The 17,596-nt window shown below is 37.2% G+C and overlaps 1 protein-coding gene across 1 annotated transcript in view; it reads right to left on the minus strand.

Annotated features, from left to right (window-relative positions):
- The window catches only part of DLG5 (discs, large homolog 5 (Drosophila)), a gene marked incomplete at its 5' end in the record, with an annotated part of 64,212 nt that extends 49,166 nt beyond the window's left edge, over positions 1-15,046 (minus strand). Inside the window, 2 exon segments of the mRNA XM_010184124.1 lie at positions 4,536-4,701; positions 14,978-15,046. Of these exon segments, the coding sequence (XP_010182426.1) occupies positions 4,536-4,701; positions 14,978-15,046 (235 nt within the window).
- Between the last annotated feature and the right edge of the window lie 2,550 nt (positions 15,047-17,596).

Consider the following 17,596-nt stretch of genomic DNA (forward strand, 5'->3'; position numbering starts at 1 on the left):
AAATTACCCATCTCATTGCATGTTACCATATTCTTTTAAGGTACTAGAAATGAGTGAGAAAATATGTCAGAATCTACCTCACATTTCCATAAAATAACACAAATTTTGTTATAATCTCCAACAAGCAATTGTCAGCAATCTGAACAAAGGGAAAGCCAAAGTCAGTTAAAATAAAATTTCTTACTGAAAATTTTTTTAGTATTCAGAATGACTGGCAGATGAGAAATTTTCTAAAATAATTTACCTTGTCAGTCAATTGACAGACATAGATGGTGTCTAGAATGTGTGGTCCTTGCACATGATACCTTTATTTTCTTATCAGAAGAATCACAAATCATGCTAGATTATCATAAATCATGCTATCCCGCTAAATTAGCATGATTATGCCTTCTCATTTTGAAGTATTAAGCTTCTAAAAGAGACTCTAAATTAAATTGCTCCTACTCTACAGAGTCACGAAATAGTTACACCACTGAATTAAATTCTCTAATTTCAAAATCAAGCTTCTGATAGCTGTCCCTGTATCATCTCCTGGGTCTCTTATAACCCCACAGGCAATGAAAAAAACCAACCAACCAAACAACAAAACAAACTCATAAAAAGAAAACAATTGCTTTCTGATTTAACTCTGTTTATTCTTAGATCAGATTTGTCCCATTGCTGCATAGATCACTCTTTCTCCCTCCCACCTCTCTCAAATTGCTTTGCTCTAAGCGCAGCCTGAAAAGCAACCAGAATACTCTTTGCTTCATACAAAAACAGTGACAGGGATTCTGGAACTGAAACACAGCCGAGATGAATCAAAATGAAAATGGTTTCACACTGCTGTAGAGTTGAGAGTGTTTAACAAAAAAAATACCAGCCACATCTGATTCACAGTCTTTAAGGGAGTGTATGTATGACATGAAGGTGCTTTTTAGCAACTCAGAGGCATTTGGGTTGCCGAGTAGCAATTGTAATTCCTCTTTTTCTCCTGTCTCCAGAGAAGTGCTCCTGGGGAAAACAAAACCAAAAAACCCTTCCTTGGCTGACAGACTTTAGCAACAATTGAACGTCAAATTCCTATAAAGCAACTGAATATTCAAGTCATATCTACAGGGATATCTTTTAGGTTGGTTTGTTGGATTTTTTTAATCCACTGTTTAGGGTAGTAGTACTGCCAAAAGTAGTAGTACAGTGTTATGGACATATTACTGTAACTACTGCAATATTATTCTTTTAAAATATAACCTCAGTCAGCACAAGTAAAACTCAAGTATTGATTTAAATTAGACCTTAGGATTAACTTATTGAAAGTAGACACCATCTGTCCACCAGTCATTAAAATGACATTAATTGACATGCAGTTTAACTCTCAGTTGAAGCTTTAAGCTTACTGAGACCCATTAGCACATGTTCATATTAAGCTTGTAATCATAAATTCATTTTTGTGTAAAATATTTCAGCATCTGACATTTTACTAAAGGATAACTATTCAGTCAGCCTCAAAGCTATGGCAAGAGCTTGTTCTACAAGTCTAACATCACTCACATTTATTTAATGTATCAGTGAAGTAACACTAACATTATTTTTAAAAAAAACAATAAACGTATGGATACCATGTAGATAACTACTGAAGTTAGCCTACCGACACAATGAGGAAAGAATAGCACCAACACCAGTAACATCCTGCATCTAGCTCATCTACATGAAATAAAAAACATCTGGATCGCCAAGGCCGTATGTTTCACAGTGCTGTTCCAAAGCTTTATGTCTCAGCAAGAAAAACTGGGATATGCACAGGAGGAGCATTGGTCAGAAGTGAAAAATCAGAACTGTTGCAATGAAGCAGCCCATTCGTACACAGGTAATGGTCGACTCTTGCTTAAGTAAGACCACCACAGTTTTATGCTAAAATGCCTGACAAAATACAGAAAACTGATTCCACTAAAGAAAAGATGTCAGTAATTATTTTGGAAGCATTGGGTCAAACAATAACAAAATTTAAAATGTTAAGTGTCAAAGGTCCAGCTGTTTTTCTGATACTCATGTAACAACTCTAAAAATCCTCTCTGTTCCAGTGGAATTACCTTGAGCATGAATCAAGGCCACAGTGAGACTGACATTTTAATGTATCTGATGCTGACAAAAAAGCCAATGCTTACGGGAGACCCAGTTTCGTGGACAATGCCTACCCATCAACTTGAAAATATTTCAGTTTACCATCGCAATCCCAACAGCAATTACAGATTACACATACAACAGTCTCTTCTCAAAGGCAGTTTTCAGAGGTTTTATTTTATTGCAGTTCTCTCCCATTACTACATGAGCAGCAAGAATAGCAAGTTTAAGTCTATAAAGCGCACCTTGAGCACACTAAATTATTTGGTCAAACCTTTACTTAAATCACCACAATACGTGCAAGCACACAGTCACTGTCAAGTGACACAAGCACAGCATGAGCAATCCTACTCCTGTCCAGCAGGATGACACATGTTCATCTGATTCAGCACATCACAATCCACTTCTGTGACTCCTCTTCTACTACTCTGGGCTTAGTCAACACTTGCTTTGGAAAACAGCTCTCGTTCTTACAACTGCCAGCCTTCACAGCCAGCACAGCCCAGCCTACGTAAGTGTTGCAAGCTGCAACCGTTTTGAAGCACGCTGTTGTGACGTGTCAAGATCTGCCGTTACACCATCTGTATTTGGTACGGCCATGCTTAAAGCAGCATACACAGCCAGGAAAGCAAAAGCCCTTACTGAGTAGTAAAAGTCACCATCTAAATAATGATCTTTCAGCTTTCGCACTTCAGTGTTAACAGTTTGCAATGTCTGAGCTTTGACTCCTGAAAGGATGAATATTAGTCTTATATGAGGAAAGAATGCAAAAAAAAAAAAAAGTAAAAAAAATATACCAGTAAGCTTTCAAAAACCATGAATGTGTATGCAGATAGGAGGAGTAGTTGCTTTTATACTGAAGGAAAAATATGTCAACTAATAATCTTCACTGATTTCCACTCTTCAAATATGAAGTTGTTTGAAAGGCAGCATCCTCCATCTAACAGACTGTCCAAACACTGCCCAAACACAATGTTTCTTTTGATGAGTTTTTCTAAGCTTTATATTTTCCACAACTTACAAATTCTACACTGGCAGCAGAAGATTGATTTGACAATTAAAGAGAAAAAACTAGGGCAGTCTAGAGAACAGCTCATCAGAACTTTATTAATAGCATCCTGGATTATGGAGAACATTACTGTAAGCTATAAAATCCTCAATGCTTAAGCTCTAGTGACTTCAAATAAGAAATCCCTCTGGATAAATAAGTAAGCTATGCAGATGATGCTGACATTTGACAACCTCTTCCTCTACTGTCCCCACAACGCTTGGGAGACCCTTAGAACACAATGCCCTTTAAGCAGCCCTCAGCACTCATGGAAGGGGAGGCATTAAGATGAGTAGCTAAGGAGTGAATAAAATACCTAGATTCTTTCAATTCGAGTTCACTCATTCAAATTTTAACCTTATGTTGTAAGGACAAGAAGTTTAATTAACCACCCGACCACATACAGATAGAGCTGATGAAGTAACAGACATAAAGAAAACAACAAAATGGTGAAGTTTAGAGAAGCTATGCATCATGGTAACACCTCTCAGAAAATCTATTCTTTGCTCTTATTTCAGATTCAGTGACAGGCAATTTTTTCCGAAGTTTAAAAAATTTCTCTTACACATGCTTAGTGTAGGCAAAAAAGAACCTGCTCAGTGTGCCCAAAGTCATATTTATAAACATTAGCAGATCTTTAACCCTCTAAAATAAACCAATTCTGTTTCCTACCCAAGCAAACCCTTATCTACAATTACCTCATACTCTACCCGAGTACTATCATCCTCATAACTTATCAACCCCCAAATTAGAATGAGCTGCATAAGGCTGCTGGTCATTAACTAACTTTGAACAATTGTTGTTTTAATTTGGCAGCACCTATAACTTCAGTGGAGAAGAGTTCCTTACTCTCAACATGTTAATGCTACACAGTTCCTCAATAGATGTATACCAGAAAGAGTATCTCCTAAAAAAACACTTAGTACCCTCAACAGAAGTCTTAACACTTTCTCTCCTTTCAGAAGCATAGGAATAGCTAAGAATTGTTTTTCCCTCTCCTAATCTGTCCTCCAGCCAAGTATTCAGAGCTATTTCCCTTTCTTCTCTCTTGCTTCCAAAACAGCACATGCTTCAGCCACTGCCTTCTTTCTCTTCCCACAACATAACCCAGGAAGCCTAAGCAACTTGTTTACTTTCTTCTCTCAACATAGAGAGGAGCCCTACTCCCCTCATTCCCACAGCAAAATTGCTGGAGAAAGTAGAAGCAGGCAGTTCTGAAACCCAAATGTAATCACCTACGTATTCACATGTCACTAGAATGCAAGGAGGTTATAAGCAGCATATATACACTGCAATACCCCTGCTGTTTTACAGGCCAGCAGGAGACAAGACACTTGAAACTACTACTGAGGACTATATTAAAATGTTATGTTTCCTTTAGTTTTACCTGCAGTCATCAAAAGTTGATCCAGGAGATGAAAGTGCAAGTCGCTTGCGCAGCTCATCCCTCTCTCGAGTTACCTGACGGAGCTGATACAATATCGTCTCCAACTTCTCACTCATCTGTCTCGTGTCTATTACAGGTGGTGGAGATGATGCTTTACCAGTCGTACCTGGCCAAGAGATAAATAACTGGCAGTCAGAGAACTCCTCAAGAGAACAATATAGTTTCACTAAAGAAGGTAACACCAGTTTAAAAAATCCTGCATTTTTGGTTGCAGAATCCTGTTCAAAAATGAAACAAGTCAAGGAAGCTTTCATCAGTGAGTTGACAAGAGAATAACTCCAGTGAGATCCCATGCTAGCAGAAAGGCACTGTGTTGCAACTTAAGTTTGCATGAGTAGGTTCCTTGCTACTCATGAACTTATAAGTTGCCTAAAAGGCAAGGTGAGTGTGGAGTCACAATTGCAAAGACCTCAGAAACTACCACAGTGACACAAGTCACAGATACAAAGTTATTTTCAAAAAAGAACGATGCTCTTGATATTAAATAAAAAATTAAATTCCACTCACATGAACTTACCCTAATGACAGCAGACAAACTGCTACAACACAGAGGCACCTTTTCCTCTTCCTTTACCTAGCAGCATAGACATACTATTCTGCTATGTGCTACTGCCAACATTTAGTTTTAATGCAATTTTATGCTTTCAGTTGTCGCAATTTATCAGTCCAGTATGTGAAGTTAAAATATTTGACTTGCCAACAAACCATGAGAAACAAGCTTCACTTTATCACCATTGGCTAAAACTAAGCCCATTACAATCACTGCAACTGGACTACACATCGAATTTCCTCTAAGGGGCAGTCATACATTGAAGAGTTTCATGGGATCTTTTAATTCTCAGCTTTCTTAATATCACAGAGGAACGATGATGCCTACTGTCTTCTCAGACAGCTATATCAACACAAAGACATCTTCTTCCACCTGAGAAACGAGTCTGGTATACTGTTTCACAATACACTGACAATTAAACTGTAATTTTAGTTATGCTCATTTTAATCCCAGACACACGAGAGCAAGGTTGCAGAAATGAAAGTTAAAAGCCTAAATGTATATAGGACAACTATCTTCTACTGAAAAGAGAAATTCTAGAAATAGCTTGCATAATTATACAATTTAAACGAGTTGCTGACGTACATATTAACTTGTTAGAATGTACCTTAATTATGCCTTTAAAAAAAAAACCAAAAAATACAATAGTGAAATAATACTCTTTGATCACTGCTTTTTCTAAGAAAGAATTTCAAACAAAGTTATTTCATCTGACAAAATGCCAATGAGTTGCAAGGACTAGCTTTTTATCTCTAAACCCAGTCCAGGAAGGTATTGCAGAATGCAAAAACTCCCTCCAACTTCTAAGTAGGACCTGTGCTTTAAAGTTCCCACACCAAAATAACTGTAGGGTCAGGGCTATCGTACGCACAGCATCTAGAATAATAGCATCCCTGCTCTTATTCCTTTCAGCTGTTACTGTAATTCTGTAATGAGAATTTATGAGTACAGACTGTTCTTTTAATCTATTGCATAATAATGTACATAAATGCTCTAATAATGAACTGAAGGAATAAAAAAATGCAGGAGCAGCTTGCATTCTGTTGAAAGACACAAACCCACGTCGTTCAAAAGAATTCTCAATGGAGGCTGCATTTGGTCTTTCTCTTACCGCTTTGTACCACTCCTCCATCCAGAAGGAGATGCTTCCTCCACAAGAACTAAGACTATCACACTTTTAAAATAGAGTTATCCTTTCTTTTTCTAAAATAAGAAACATTCTACATATTTTTTAAGGTAAGATTATATAGAAACCTGTAATAATACAAGCACACTATCCTAGGCTCATGATATAATAAATAAATAGGGAAATAACCAAATGGACAGATTAAAAAAAGTCAGAACATAGTCATTTGGAATAGTTTGGACACATCAGCGAGCACGGAATTTCATAAACAAGTGAAAGGTAAAGGCAGACAAACCTAATTCAGGTACTGACAGGCTACGTGGTCTTGGGTAAATTCAGTGGCAACCTGCACACCCTGAGCTGACACATCAGAATATGCGTAACACTGAAAAAGTCCCCTTCTCATCCTTACAGAGAAGTTCAAAAGCTTTTCTAGCTACCTGGGGCTGCTTGAGAGCAACACACATGAACAGAATGCAAGAGGAACAAGAGGAAGAAGGAGCTAAAATCAGGAAGTCTGCTGTGCTTTACATGGAAGAAAGGGCATTGGATTAACAACAGACCACCACTAGTATCAGTGAACTGATGAACAATGACTGCTACACAATCCCTACACAAGCATGAAAAGGCTGCTCTGGGAATCTAAAATACAGTAAAAGGAGGCAAGACTTATAACCTCTGCTCCTCCACCTCTATTCCCACCTAGCTTTGACTGCATCCCAGTGACAATCTCGTTGAGGTGAGGAGAACATTTGTGCAGACAGTCCCAAAACTGTGCCAAGCAAGACGAGATTGCTTTAAATAAAGACAGGCTAATTAGCCTTAGGAAAGAAGCCATTCATCTTAGTACCACAAAGGTTCTTTCTCATTAACTTGTAACTTTTTACAAGTACATTAACAAACACTCTCGTCTCAAATGCAATGATATTGCTGTCAACACATAATACCAGCCAAGATTTGCATGCCTTTGAAGTGCTATGAAAAACACTGATCAATACGATCCACATATTTCCCCTCTTATCCTTAAGAAAAGTCCAAAAAGTTTATTTGCTTGATTTACTAACAACCTTACATTTTCAATAGTTGTTCAAAAGGTCTCATAAATGTTAAAGCAGATTTGTGGATGCTAAAAAAACCCAAGCAAACACTTCAGTAAACTCCTCTCTCATCAGAAAAGTTCAAAACTCTTAATTTCCTTTAAGAAGGCTTTTATAGCTGAATGCTAAAAGCCTTTCACTGCATCCAACGTCCTGATGCAGTAGAAGAAAAGTAACCTGTGCTTCCAGCTTTGTACCCATTTTCCATCTGACTGGATATTTGACGCAACAGTACTTCCTTTCTGCACTTCAACCAGTCAAACGGGTCTTAAAACGTACAACCCTAAAGGCTAAATATCCATTATTCAAATTATGCCACCTTCCAGTAACTCACCTGCTTTCTCAGACAACCTGGATTTCTGAAAATGTGTTTACTGCATGTCCTGCCAAGTACAACTCATTCATCTGCTCCAGTAAAGCCTCATGACTCAGTTTTCATGTGAGCTGCACTTGAGCTCTGAGAACCCAACCATATGGAAGTCACCTTCCTGGCCAGCCTCCAGGTAAGCAGTGCTCCACCAACTCCTGAAACAGCCAGCAGAAGGGATGTGTCCTGTGGGCAAAACACATTTTGCCCATAATGAAGTCCATGCATGAAGTCCTGAGCACGCACTGACTTAATCTAAAGCAAGACTTTGCAGGATTTCCATCACACATTGTATGAAAGAAAAGCCTTAAAAGACAGAAGCTGGAGCAATCATATCTTCCATAATTACAGGCCAAATGCTGGACTTCACGAACACCACAAAGATGCATTATTGTAGTACATACCAAATACAATTCTTCATGATTACTCTAATCATCACTGACCAAAGAGATAATACAGCCACAAAGAAACCACTGCTCAATTAGCTTCATATTTGGGGATGGGGCAGAACACTTTTTGAAGAAAAAAAAGAGACATTTTAAGAGAAACCGGACTGGGAAATTTGTTAACCTGACCAAGTTGTACCGTAATGCCGAATTAATATAAAGTTGAGGTGGGAAAATGGGTACCAATGCATAAAAAGTTACTTTTAAGAAATACCATTAACATATTTGGAATTATAATAAACCCATTACCCTCTGAGAAATACACTTCTATGACAGTTTCAACTAATTAAAATGGCAATCTGTCACAGGCTAACAGATTGCCTGAATTTCATGATGATTTTTTTCAACTCATCTCACATTTGTGCCAATTCTTGCTTGCAAACAAACAGGAGACTATTCATTGTACAGTCAAGCCTTTTTCATTGCTTGCTTTCATAAAAAATAAAATCAAGAGGGATGTTCAAAATATTATTTATTTATGGCCCTGTAAACAACGACAGAAAACATTAAAAAAGACTTGCAAGATGTATTGCAAAGTATGATCAACAGGGTTTCTCCCCAAGATTGGTAGGGGGTGGGGAGTAAAGACTTATGCCTGCTGTAGGAAAATGCATGCTAAAATATTTACTTTCTTTCAATAATCTATGAGGACTAGAATTACATATCAGAAGTTATCATTTAGATGTATTTCATCAGATATATCTTTTGAAGTGGTCTTGAAATAGCAGAGAGCACAGAACAATTGGATGCAGGTGAAATAAAACATAACTAACGCCAAGCAGCAGTACATTGAGAAAAGAAAACTAAAAGGTAAAAATAATGAACTGCGGAAACAGTTTCATCTGACAAACAGAAAACCTAATAGGTTATGAAAGCAGTGAGGATCGTGTAACATGAAGGACAAAAGAACGGGTAGCACTTCAGTATTGTTTTTAACTCAGAATATTACAAGCGAAACAATCCCACCAGCATGAAAAACAAACTTTCAACTTTGGTAGGTTTGAGACTTTAGAAAGAACTGAACAGTGGTTCTAGAAAGATAAACATGAAAGAAAATCTACAACCTAATACTCAAAAATATCAAGGAGAGGAGAAAAAGGGCAGATAAGTCAATTCAAAAAGTTCTTGCAGAGCTTTGCTGAGCTAAAATAGAGAGTAAAACCTGATACCATGACCAAAGAAAATACTGCTGAAACTTCTGGGTTTGAATATTTGGGAGCTCATTGTTGGGAAGGCTCAGACATTTTTCAGGATTACAACCACACACTGAAAGCAAAACCTAGACAAAAGTGCCCAATTCAAACCCACAGGGGACAGCAACTAGAGTCAACTACTACACTCTGACCAAGGATGTGCACAAGATTCCACCAGCACTCCTTCCTTCACATCATCTCCTGGAGAAGAGTTGTGAGCATCGTCTCACCATACTGTTTTATAGCCCCAAATGTTCCAGACATGCTGTCTGCACTGTAGGAGACTCACACACACCGTATTTCCATTCAAACCACTACAGACCAAACGAATCTTCAGAAATTCCTCCAGGAAGCTTTCAAATGTTAAGATGATATCATAGCAAACAAAATACCATGAAGTGAAAATAAATAAATAACATTTTCAGACAAGGAACAAGTGTTTACCTTTGACTGAAAGAGTACCATAAGCCACACCTGCAACTGAACACTTCCTATGAAGAATCAGAACAATTACTCTGTTATATACAGCTGTAGAGTGTGAAGCAATAAACTGAAATCACAGCAACATAAAAGGACAGTTGTCAAAATGGCTAATGTGGAAACAGGGAAAAAAGACTACACATTGTTGGGAGGGAATCATCATCATGGGAGGGTGGCAATGTTTGTCTGGGAGTAAGAAGTAAGTAATTTGAATTGTAATTAGTGGAAAACTATCTGTAAATAGCCTGTCAGGCTGGTAAGATAACAAAGTGTTAAGCAAAGAAATACTGTCAAATTGGAGTCAAAGTTAGGCAAGCTCGGTGGAGTCAGATACATGACCAGATAGATATATGGCTGCAAGAAAAAGTCATAAAATTGTAGTGCCGACGGTGGTGTTTGTTACAAACTGGTATATGAATATCAATAGGAAAAGGTAGTACAGCGATATGAACAGTGAAGAGCAAGAAAAAAACACTTATGACTAAACAAGAGATACCATTTACGAAGAACTGAACAGCTGGAACAATAATAAACTATTAAAAGGTAAAAGAGAAAGGTGACAATATGCGATGTGGAACGAAGAATATACAAGATTGACAGCTGTAATCAAGACAACACAAAGAAATCTGTCTGTGGAAAAAAGGAAATTATACACATGGAAAGACAGAAGGCCTTTTCCATTCCAAAAATCCTCTCATCAGGATCTCAGCATCTTTTCAAAGTATGGAAGAGTATGCAATATCCTGTTAAAAACTCATCATGGAAAAGCATAATGTAGACTATTCTCAGAACCATAGCCTGACTCCTGCATGCAAGCTGCTAGCTTCTATTAAACAGCATTTCTTAAAAAAACAAACAACAAAACCCCCCACACAAACAAACAACAAAATCCCCCAAACAAAACAAACAAAAATACAAATAAAACCACCAACTAAACCAAAGAAAACCTCCTGTACATTGAGGAGAAGATGTGCATTTTCAAAGCACTAAAGGAAAACTCAGAAATGTTACTGTGATACTAGTGTAGGTAAAAAATGGCTTGATTACAGAAACTATAATCCCGTCATGGCACCATACTGCTTAGGCCAGTAGTGTGCTAATGGAGGCTGAAAAAGAAGTCCTGGGAATCAAAAGTCTTGAAACATGCCCTTTCAATTCACAGAGGCTTTTTTAGGTGACATGGGCCAGAGCAGTAACTTACCTGGCCATTGTAAAACTGAAGGAAGGAGCTTGGTTTTGGAAGAAAAGAGCAAGGAAAGTAAAAAATAAAAAAGATGGAAATTGGAAGTAGAGACGATAATAGAGATGTGCACAGAAACTAATAAGGACGCTTGTGTTACTACCTCCCATAGCAAATAAATTTTATAATTTCAAGCTGAAGTATTGTGTAAGTAGGGTTCTATTTGGCTGATATTATACCACCGACAGATAATCTTTCAGAACTCAGGCTTTCTACCTTTCCTTACAGGTCCAGAAAATTATCTGCTGGGATACAGAAAGAACACCTGGTCCAACACTCCTGCTCAAGCAGGACTACCTAGAGCTAGTTGTCCAGGACTGCAATTTAATTTCAATTCAGTGCTTGGTGAGCATTTATCTTCAAAATCATAAATGTCACATGACTGAGTGGACTATACAAACTGGTGCTTTTTTGTTTTTAAAAAAAGGGGGTCATTATTCTGTGTTCTCTTCCTCTCTGTTATCATGACCAGTCAAGTGGGAGACAAGCCAGCAACTGTCATGTATAGCTGTGTTACTGGTTTCTATCCAATTCCTAAGTGACACAGTTGTTCCGTGCTTGGCACGCCAGGCACTGAATCTCCATAAATAATTATTCTGATGTCAGAGACGCAGGATTGTAGCTCCATTCAGAGAGTCTGCCGGGCACAGGGAGTGAGCAGATGAAGGATGCTTCTATTTACACATAAAAATCTTTGTCATTAGCCAAGAGCAAAAAGAAAGGAAATACTGAGAGAACATGACAATTTAATGAGGAATTGTTCCTCTGGGGGTAAGAAGGTGGGGCTGAAGCACAATGGTGGAATGCAGGGATTACAGCAGTCTACATCGTACCTCGTTTGGAAATTGTGTTTCCCCTCAGTACCATCAAAACTACCTATTTTACATGCCCAGCATGCACTTTATTAGGACTTGAGAAAGAAAAGGAAGGAACCATAAAGGAAAAAATAAAATACTGTCATCTAAACCAATTTTGAATGATGATGAAAATAAACAAGAAAAACCTGTAAAGAGCAATGATCTGTCACTTCGCATATTTATTTACCTACAGATACAAAAGAAAGAGGCAGATACACCTATGGTCAAGGCAAAACTGATGAAGAGGAGTTTTTTCTCCAAATTAACTCTGAAACCAAGTATAGCTGTAAAACATACAGAATCATATCAACTTCACAACATTCTGGCTTACTTGGAAGTATTTCAGAAAATGATCATTTAATTAAGAATGCTGGCAGCAGAAACCACCTCCAACAGTATTTGGGGTGACTAAGGTTGGAAAGAAAAGATAAAGCACGTGGACATAGCCTGCTCTAGTTACTTTTATGAAACAGAGTCCAAAGACCACAAGTGAAAGATTGTAATATCTCTCTTAATTAGAAGATGCTAAGATTCACTATCTGCTTCCTTACATGAGTTTTATTAGGGGCCTCAATACTTTTCTCACTTCTTCTGAAAGGTCAAATGTGTAAATGTGTTTCTGAGCTTCTTGATGAACAGAAGCAAGACAGACCAGAAATAAGCAATTGTTAAATAGTAATGAAAACCTGTGTTTTGAACTCAGGAATAACAAAATCAATCCCTTCCCTGCTCCGTGAGGAAGGCACACCAGAGTGGGGAAATTAAAACATTCCTTTACATGCAAACATATTCCAAAGCTTACTTTGTCTCCAAATCATGAGCTATTTACCATTTTTCACCGATGTGTTCATTTCACAGGCAAAACTTACCATTTCCACTGCACAGAATTACACTTGCGAAAATGTATTCCAGCGAGATGGGGATGGGGGTAGGGAGAAGATGTATGTAAAATCTGTGAAACACTACAGCAACTCAGTATTGCTGGGATTCCATTCAAAGAAGTCATAGGAAGCCTCTGGGGAGCTGGCATGAGAACAGTTTCAGTTATGATGGTTTGTCATTCAACAAATCAGTCAGTATTAAAATAATCCGACTGCAGCTTTGAAGTGACTTGCAAACATATCTATTAGGACATGTTGGATATTAAGAAAATAAACTTTGCTATTGGCATTAGATCATATTTAAAATATAGAATCTCTCAGAACAAGATGTGAGGGAGAGAAACTGACTGTGGAAAAAGACAATGCTCACGAATAACAAGGCTATAACCAGACGATAAAACAAACAAGCCAGCTTCAAACAAATATTTCCCCTGGCTATTAATGTACCAAATATTAAACAACTAACTCTGTTTTAATCATCTGAATAAAACAAAACTATGGAGAATACCAGATCGCAAGTTTTATTTAATAGTAGGTCACTTAATTTCTAAGTTATTAATAACTTCGATCACTGCACACCCTAAAGGCATAAAAACACTTCCAAGGACAACCCTTTAGGTAAAATACACAGATCAGGATTCAGTATGAACATCAATATTTTAAAACAAGAACTAAACATAGTTCAGAAATAATTCAGTTCTGACTCACATATGGGAATAATGGATGTCACAGAAGTAACATGTCAAATTCTAAGTAAGTGTTCAAAACCAGGAATCCTGTAGGGTACTGTGCCACAGATAATTAACAAAATAGAAAAAAGAGGCCAGGTATCTGTAGCTTGCAAGTGGCCACTGTTAAAGCAAAAGTTCTTTTCATAATGGCAAACACTAGCTGTTCAGCTATCTATCTATATTTCCAAAATTATAAAAGGGCTGATAGAAAGAACCAAGTATGTGCATTCACAAAGTTACAAAAATTGCAAAAAAAAAGCTCAAGCGTACAATTTAAAAATTTTATTTTTAAAATTAAGAACATGGGACTAGAAAGGATCACCTGTATCTTCTCTCTCGGGCATTGCTTCATCCAATTATTCCACAGATTTACTGGACTTCACCTCAGAAGAACTCCCTTCTTTAGAAGGCTCCTTTTTTGGGTCTGGCTGTCCTAAAAATTTAGGAACTTTCTTCTTCCCAATTTCAGTCCCAGCTTATTCATAGCAAAATAAATCATACCCTTCCTTCAGGTAACAGCATACGAGTGTGATCTTGATAAAAATCAAACTAACATGTCACAGTTTCCTGTATTTTCAGAAAATAGTTCAGTCAACCCTAAAATCTTGTCCCTGCATGCTGGAGTTAAAAGTTCAACTCGATGACTGCAACAGATATCTATCCACATCCTTAACCAGGGAACTGACTTGCCTGGTGCTGTCAGGGAAGTCTCCAGATGCCTGACAACACTGGAACTTCAAATATGCAAGAGCATTTCCTAACCAAGGCAGTGACTTTTACATAGATTTCACAATGTAAGTATTTGTGTAAGTAAAGAAGAGGAAAACTGACAGCTAATACAGGTATGCCAAGATCAACTTGTTGCTAGAGGTCTTCTGTCTACATTTATTTTTCCTTTAGTGGATTTTGGGTTTTTTAAAAATATTTTCTTTCCCAATGACATTAAAAACAAAGGAAATGAAGCATTGCATGCAGGGGAAAAAGAGGCCAATGCAGTCACTTCTGAATGTTTAAAGGGCTATGACTTCTGCTAGTAATAGTATTTTTAATTTCTATGATGTTTTGAGACTGACTACAACTTCTCTATCTGCATATCTACATATATGCCTGTATATATTTTTATATGCACAGACTTGTAAAAATGGCAGTGTTAGTTTTCTACATCATTTAACATATCCAAATGTAACAGTTTTTACTGGTAACAACTGCATACCACTATGAAAAGGCTTAACTTGCACTACACAGAATGGGTATACTTTTTCCTGGTGAAGACGCATGGTTATATCCCACAGTTCAGCTTCTTTGATGTTATGACCTGAATCCCTCTACCCTTCCCAAAGGCAACCTTAAAAACATGTTCTCCCAGCTCCCAAAAGACACGCTTATCAAGTTGTTAGATTAATACTTTACTCACCAATGCTACTCAGAGAACTGCTGCTTTCAGAATCAGAAGGCATTATGGACAGCACACTGTACGTAGACCCTAAAATTAGAAAAATAAAGACAGTATTAATTTTTTCATTTCCTCACCCTATATCAAGCTAACCATTCATGTTCTTGATACTGTAGATGACGAACACACTAAATTATTGACAACACACATCACTAACACATAAAAATCTGATAGGAGAAGTGTAATTTGCAAACGAATATCACATTGCACACCGAGTAGGAAACTATTTTAGATAAAACAGTAAAAATGAGTTAAGCAACATACTGAACTAATACAATGGTTGTTTCAGATACTCTGTATTTCAGCATTTCTTTTCCACATTATGAAGTTTACAGGTGATATCTGTGACAACAGAGTCAGAGTCTATTTTGTTTCTTATCTTTTTACATGTACCATCTCCTATTTCATTGTGTAACTGATTTATATTCTCATCCTCAAACTTCCTTCACTTAGAAATTTCATTTCATTGGTGAATAAGTTCTGCTTGCATCCATTTCCAGCTTTCAGTATCTGACCTTAAAAGTAAGGATCTACAATGCTATCTGCTGTTGCTGACAATAGCAACAGAAAGGTTTTTCACATATTAACAGATCAATACATAGAGGCACCTTTTTTTAGTTATTTTGGAAGTATGCTAAATTTCACTTCTCAGAGGAACTACAAAAACAGGTCCTACTTGAAAACCTTACAAACTAAATGGCTCCACCATTCCTCACAAACAGGATAAACACACTGCAGTAAAGACAGACAGCGATTATGTACAAAAGCAATTTGAAATCCAGTTCATTTTCAGCACTAGCCAGAATGCAAGAGCTGTCTTCACAACAGCCAAGCTCAAAGACAGCTTCAACACTTTCAGGAGCTGCCTTTCCTTAGTCCTCTTCCTTATGTGTCAATATTTGCTTCTTCCCGTCTCTTTGAAATTAAGAAACAAAAGCAGAGAAGCAGCATGAGATTAAATGCGTGGATCTACCTTTGAAATAGATTTTTAAAAGGACAAGCTGGAAAATAAGAAAGAAGTTCTAGCTTTTGCTCATCTCCTCTGCTTCTTACCAGGAAAAGACATGACATCTTTAACTACCACGGTGTCAGAGGAAGGAAAGCCAATATATGATAAAATAAATTTATTAACACAAGCAATAACAGCAAAGTGAATTTAAAAAAAGCAAACACACTTAGGATCCCAACTTCAGCTAGTAAGTGACATGGACTCCAACCCTAATGGGGTGTGTTTATTTATCTTGGCAAAGAAAGAGGCTCCTACATTCGATAAAAGGAGTGATGTCTATGCAAAAGCAAATTTAAACAAATATTTGAAGGTAAGGTAAACTCGCTCCAAGCAAATCCCCCATTTTTTAGCAGACATTGTAGAAAATAAGTACCAGAACAGAAGCTGAATCTTGAAGTAGACTGTTTAACCTGACAAACCCTTGTGAAGAATTATTCAAAACATACTGGTTACAATTAATTCTAGGTGATTGTACGGGATGCAAGGGAGGGGTTTGTTTGGTGGTTTTTTTGTTTTGTTGTTTGGTTTTTTCCCCTGATTTTCAAAAAGAACATAACAAGCACATCACTGATACACTTGCTTCAGAAAAAAAAGTCTCCTGCATATTTTTGCTTCCATTTCAAACATTTTCACATAACAATTTAAGCTGTGTTCTTGTTTCATTAAAGCTTATTAAAAGTAAAATAATTTCTGCATTAATTAAAAGCCAACCTCTTTGCATATTCTAAACTCAACGACATGCAGTATTTCCTGTAGTCTGGACTAGAAGGATTAGAATCATACGGGAAGCTGAAAAAAGCAGATTAATATATTAAACAAACTAAGACATCTTTATGACAAACGTGTACTGAGATTGCATCAAAACCATGTGGGACTCAAGTACAATAAAATCTTGTGCCAAGCAGTGACACTTCATTATGCACTGCAATTTAAGGCAAAATTGCCCAGTTCCTCTAAAAGATTACCTTGGAGTCCCATGCCTAAACCAGCTTTTACTAACTGTTAGCTGCTTTCACTTCTTTTTAAGAGCGGAAAAAGAAGAGACTAAAAATTTCATCATCTTAGCTGATGTTGCTTTCATTTGTCTTCAAGAAGCACTGATTCTCTGTCTTCTTTTCCTACATTAAAAGCCACAGCCAGGACTTAAAACAAGTTAAATTCTGCTCTCTGGAACAGATAGAAAAGTTTTATGAAGCTGACTTCATCAATGGAGACATAAGACTCTCCCTAGCGATGTTCTTAAAACATTAGCTCTGATTTGTGAATGCAAGATCTGGTATGCATGGCATGTTATCACAAGAAACCATACAATGGAGAAGAGGGGAGGAATCATCTGACCCATTCATAATACCTCACTTCTAACAGGAAAAAAAAAAAAGTCTAGTCACATTTGTTTGGCTTCCAAGGCTGTCTGGGGCTATGGATGGGTTTGGTTTGGTTTTAAACTACACAGGATAGGAGTCCATAAACTGTAAACACGTGCCATTTTTGTCTTCAGAAGCAGTATTAGTAGCATCAGAAACAATAACCAGAAGACTCTACGTAGCTTTCACAATATTAAAATTCATCTT

This window comes from Mesitornis unicolor, unplaced genomic scaffold (assembly GCF_000695765.1).
Source record: "Mesitornis unicolor isolate BGI_N332 unplaced genomic scaffold, ASM69576v1 scaffold9225, whole genome shotgun sequence".
Classification (NCBI taxonomy): domain Eukaryota; kingdom Metazoa; phylum Chordata; class Aves; order Mesitornithiformes; family Mesitornithidae; genus Mesitornis; species Mesitornis unicolor.